We start from the raw sequence: 6,000 nt of genomic DNA, 5'->3' as shown, positions 1-6,000 counted from the left end.
AATTATGCCCAGTTTTAAAATTTTGGAACGCAATTAAAACATAAATGATGCAAGTGGAACGAGTAACATTGAAAAATGATAAATATTCCTTAGTAATGTAGATGGATACGCATAGTTTCTTTCGTGCTTCGATTTATCGTCAATATTAGAGAGAAAACTTTGAGGTTGGATGTTTAAAGAGGAGTGCTTTTATTTTTCGTGTTTGATATCGCACGTTGTTTTCCCAGTTTTTTTTTCTAATCTAACACGGAGTAGTCTTAGCAGTTAATTTGTGCTTACTTTTTTGGTTGTAGCTGGGATCTAAGACTCGAAAATATGAAGGGACTCACATAATCCTGATAAGATCCTGTGAGAACTCATGTTTCATTGTGAACCCTCTAAAGCTCCCTTTGAATCTTAGTTTAAAAGTTTGGATAAGTCCTTTACCCTTATTTTAGTTCATTCGAAATAATTAATCAGGTAAAATTAAAATAATGATAGTTTTACCTACTGCGAGAATAAATTATATTATTATTCTTCTTTTGAAAGGAGAATAAATTACATTATTTATATCAAGAGTAACTCAAATATCACAATGTCACCTCTTTAAATGGTGTCGTATATATATATATATATATATATATATATATATATATATATATATATATATATATATATATATATATATTTACCTTTTTTTTTTGTAAGAGATAAATTTTATGCAAACGGAAATTCAAAGTAAATTAAAAAGCATGGTAGAGTTAAGGCAAATAATTAATATAATAAATTGGATGATTGGAGAGCAAGTGTGCAACTGAAGACAAACCGTGTCTTTAAAAGAAACTTTCATTTCAGCACCTTTGACTGAGGTTTTTTTTTTCCTTTAGAAAGCCTGAAACAAAGGGTTGAAATAACAAATTTTCTTAACTTAAGCATGATTTCATTCATTTCCTCCTTTATTTGTTCTTAACTAATATTCCCAAAAGGCAAAACCCCTCTTCACATAAAGAAAGAAAGAAAATCTTTCATTTACTTCCATTTTCTATAATTGTATCCTTGAACAATTCATCATTATTTTTATTTGAATGACACAATTAAAGAATGATGAATAAAATTCATGAAAGCAATACGATGAAACATAATTACTTGAAGGGTGGATTACCTCCACTATTTTTATGGTCACTTGCTCTAATCTCAATTTTTAGCCTCTTCCTCCTTTACTCACCTACTCCATTTCTTTTTTCCTCAACACATGACCAACTTCCGCACAACATTCGTCCTTTAATCAAACCTAAAATATTTTTTGGTAATTCTTTTTATTTTCCTTATTAATCCCGTGTTTTTAATTATTTGATTTGATGCAATTGAAATTTTGATTTTTTTTTTTCTTAACATAATTTTTTTGAATCTTATGCGAGATTGGTTTGTTTAGAATAGTAATTTTATTTATTTATTCAGGAATAATTAAAAAATATATATCAAATTTGTTAGGAATATATTGTTTTAATTTATGGATGTTTCGTGAATCCTCATCAAATTTATAAGTTTATATTGTGTTACAAAGTATGATGTATTACCATTATTATATGTTATGTATATTAATGAAATTGTTGCACAATAATCTTTCAAGTCCAAATAACTCTTGTTTGTAATTCCAAATAAATCATCTGTTTATTTTATTAATCATGATAGAGGATGATAATTGCGAGTTATTCAAGGGAACATGGGTACCAGATTTGAATGTATCACATTACACATCAACGAGTTGTACAACAATACCCGACTCAAAAAATTGCTTCAAACATGGAAGAAAAGACAAAGATTTTTTAAATTGGAGATGGAATCCACAAAGTTGTGAGCTTTCAAAATTTGATCCTAAGGAATTCTTGCAAATTGTTAATGGCAAAAACTTAGGTTTCATTGGGGATTCTGTTGCTCGAAATCATATAGAATCTCTTCTTTGCCTTCTTTCTCAGGTTAGCTTCTCTTTTACATTTTTTTTACGTGGATATGGAATAATGGTTTATTTATTTGAAAATTATTGGTTTTTATTATTAATTGAACTATTTGATTGTTTGTAAGAAATATTTTGTTCTTTTTACTACACATGTTAGTTTATTGTGAGATATGTCTCATATAAGAATTAGTGATATTGCATACCTAGACTCAAGTAGTCTTGTATGAAATGATTTAATGCTTGGAGATCAATCTAAACCTTCAAAATTAATCACATTTGATTTTAGAATATAAGTGATTTCATCTATTAAGTAGAGATGAATTTGATATTTTTTTTAATTGCTAAAAGAAAATCCAAACTTGGAAGGATCTGCACATTAATATTTCTTCCAACTCCGTGATAGATTATTTGGACTATCGGTCGAGCGAGAAAAAATATTGGATTTCAAAGAATATAAGTGATTTAATCAAGTAGAGATAAGTTTGATAATTTTTTTTAATTGCTAAAAGAAAATCCAAACTTGGAAGGATCTACACATTGATATTTATTCCAACTCCGTGATAGATTATTTGGACTATCGGTCGAGCGAGAAAAAATATTGGATTTCAAAGGTTACTATTTTTTTTTTGACAAAACCATCTTTTATCAGGTTATTATAATTTAAATTAAAACAAAAAATTGGTATGTGATTTAGTTTATGATACATAATTGTATCCAACACTTGCACTCAATGTAACTAATTAACACAGTGACATTGTGATAATTTTGAATTGAGAGATACTTTTAAAGTTTAGACTAGTTTTTTTGTATTCGACTCAAATCATATGATACACACATTACACTTGTACTTTATTGATGTGATTTGTAACATTTCTTATCTTATAATGACTCTTAAATAACTATCAGGGTTAAGTGAGCCATAATTGTTGATGTGAGCCTCCGCGTTATTACGATAAATAAAAGAGAAAAAACGCAGCGGAAATATACGTGTTATTAAAAACTTTTTGATAAAGTATGCGGGTTCACCATAACAAACTCATGCGATAGCATAAGTTGAGTAAGTAAAAACAAAATAAAGTGTCTAACTATTGAGGGGGAAAACATATACCACAAAAACAAGTCTCAAAAGTGAGTCTAAGCTAATCGTAAGGTAAATGTCAAATATTATCGCCCCTCGCTATCTCACACATGTCTTTACTCCAAGTAGCACCAACTTGTACGTGTCATTCATGAAACATGAATGTCACAATCAGTGAGGAGAAACTCAAGGTTCTCCCAGCCATATTACATCAAAACAAACATAAATGAGAACGATATTAACACAATACATTACAATCCAACAATATAGATAACTTGACTTGAGAACACATGATGAACATAGAGGATATGGGTTCACTAAGAAATAATGACATGGGACATAGCTTATATATATGGAAACTTCTCTAACTAACTAAAACTTCTGTGGTGAATGGCATATGCAAAGCATCATAACTAAGCAAGACTATACAACTCTCGGGATGAACCTTTTCCGAATCGACATGCGATAAACGTCTAGAATCCAAGACTAATGCAAAAGAATGTAATTAGAGTAACCCGAATTGGGCATAACGACCAACGAAAGGGGCGGAAAGAGAATGACCATACCAAATCTGGAAAAAGGCCAACGGAAGTGGCGTAAACAAAAGTCAACCTAGCATGCTAAGCACAATGGCACTACCATATGTAAACAATGCACAAAATGCACTAACGCAACTTAGGAATAAAGCCGAACAAGAAATAAGAGCATAAAATGAATGGGGGTTTGCCCTAACACAAAAAACACGATTTAAGTAACCAATTAAAACAAATATGGTAAACATGGGTGAAACATTCAAAACCGTCACTAAACATGTAAATGAGACTTAGTCAATGTGTTCTAGTGTTAAAAAGTGTCAAGACATCCCCCCCCCCCAATAGGCCTTAGAACAAAGGTCTAGCTGATACTCAATAATATAAAGTAAGAAAAACGGTTCTATAGGTCAATAGCGCAACTTGGCGAAATTGCACGGCGAAAATGAACTTGTACGGTCAATCATGCACGGCCAAAAGCCTCTCTAGAGGGAACTCGTGCGGTCTAAGTGATCTTGAATGGTCAAACATGCACTCAAAGACTTTATGGAGGAAACTCGTACGGCCTATGTCAACTCGCATGGTTTGGGGACTGCTCGACCATTTTTCGTAAAATGGTCATATCTTCCTCATTTTATAGCTTACATAATTCTGATCAGTTAACTTATATAGCTATAAAAGTGGGAAAATAGACTAAAAAGACTAAAAGTATTAAAATATTCTTCTAACTAGTAAAACGGTATGTTAGATAGGAGTTGAAGAAGTTTATAGGTTAAAAGGTAATTTTTAATACCAAGTCATTTTGTATGGAGTGAATCAAGGAGTCAAATCCGTCTTTTTAGTCGATCTTTATATATATATGCTTATATATATATATATATATATATATATATATATATATATATATATATATATATATATATATATATATATTTAGAGAGAGAGAGAGAGAGAGAAAGAACTTCTTATGAGTCCTCCTCTTCCAGTGAGTCCCTAAGTCCTTTTAAGGCCCATTGGATGGACTAAATGGATGGTTGAGGTGGATGGAGTGGGAATGGATTAAGGACTACCAAAAAGAAAAAGAAAAAAATGTGGATGGTTGGATTGAAATGGATGGTTGAGATTGAAGAAAAAAAACTTATCACTAATCAATTTCCTATACACTAATTAAATTGTCTTTTTCTCTCTAGCCCAAAATTAATCACTTTTGAGTTTCAGATTTTATGAATGTAACTCTAATGTTGTATGAGTTTTATTAGTTTAACTTTTATTTTTTAAGGCGGTTTTGTATGCAAAAAATTTGAATTTATACAATTTTAACATTTTACGAGTGTAACTTTGGTTTTTTAAGGCGGTTTTGATTAAAAAATTAAATTTATACCATTTTAACATTTTACGAGTGTAACTTTGATGCTTTTTTGTATGCAAAAAATTTGAATTTATACAATTTTAACATTTTACGAGTGTAACTTTGGTTTTTTAAGGCGGTTTTGATTAAAAAATTAAATTTATACCATTTTAACATTTTACGAGTGTAACTTTGATGCTTTACGAATGTAACTTTGATTTTTTATGTCGAATTTGTACTTACAAATTTGAAATTATACAATTTTAACATTTTACAAGTGTAAATTTGATGCTTTACGAGTGTAAATTTAATTATAACATACACTCATAAATTTTATTATATGTTGAATTTATGTTATTTTAACACAAGTTTTATGAGTGTAAGTGTAAAGTCATTAATTTATGAGTGTAACTTTAAGCTTTATTAGTGTAACTTTACTCCTTTATAAGTGTAATTTTGGTCCTTTATGTGTAATTTGGTCTTTTATGAGTGTAACTTTAGTCCGACCACCACAAACACCACCACCGTCCTCCATCACCAACCCACACCCAAAAAAAAGTAGATCTGAAAAGAACAACACAAAAAAAAAACAAGATCTGAAGTGTAACTTAAATAAAATACGAGTGTAACTTTAATAGAATACAAGTGTAAATCTTAAAAATAAGTGTAACTTTACTAAAATACGAGTGTAACTTTAATAGAGTACAAGTGTAAATCTGAAAAATGAGTGTAACTTTAATAAAATATGAGTGTAACTTTAATAGAGTACAAGTGTAATCTGAAAAATGAGTGTAACTTTAATAAAATACGAGTGTAACTTTAAGTGAGTACAAGTGTAAATCTGAAAAATGAGTGTAACTTTAATAAAATACGAGTGTAACTTTAATCGAGTACTTGTAAATCTGAAAAAGAAAAAAACCCTAAAAAAACCACATCTGAAACCAAAATACAATAGGAGTATAAGTTTAATAGAATACTAGTGTAACTTTAACAAAACCAAAAAAAAATCAAGATTTGAAACCACCTAAATAAAAAGACGAGATTTTAAATACGAAATCTGAAAAAAAAAAAAAATATATATATATATATATATATATATATATATATA

At 29.4% G+C, this 6,000-nt stretch overlaps 1 protein-coding gene across 1 annotated transcript in view; it reads left to right on the top strand.

Annotated features, from left to right (window-relative positions):
- Positions 1-925: 925 nt before the first annotated feature.
- Positions 926-6,000, top strand: part of LOC141611928 (xyloglucan O-acetyltransferase 3) — a 57,177-nt gene continuing 52,102 nt past the window's right edge. Inside the window, exons 1-2 of the mRNA XM_074430586.1 lie at positions 926-1,285; positions 1,672-1,955. Of these exons, the coding sequence (XP_074286687.1) occupies positions 1,081-1,285; positions 1,672-1,955 (489 nt within the window). The 5' untranslated portion in view covers positions 926-1,080. The remainder of the gene's footprint in view (positions 1,286-1,671; positions 1,956-6,000) is intronic.

This window comes from Silene latifolia, chromosome 11, assembly GCF_048544455.1.
Source record: "Silene latifolia isolate original U9 population chromosome 11, ASM4854445v1, whole genome shotgun sequence".
Classification (NCBI taxonomy): Eukaryota; Viridiplantae; Streptophyta; class Magnoliopsida; order Caryophyllales; family Caryophyllaceae; genus Silene; species Silene latifolia.
The sequence above is the reverse complement of the archived record's forward strand: the minus strand, read 5'-3'. Positions and strand labels throughout refer to the sequence as shown.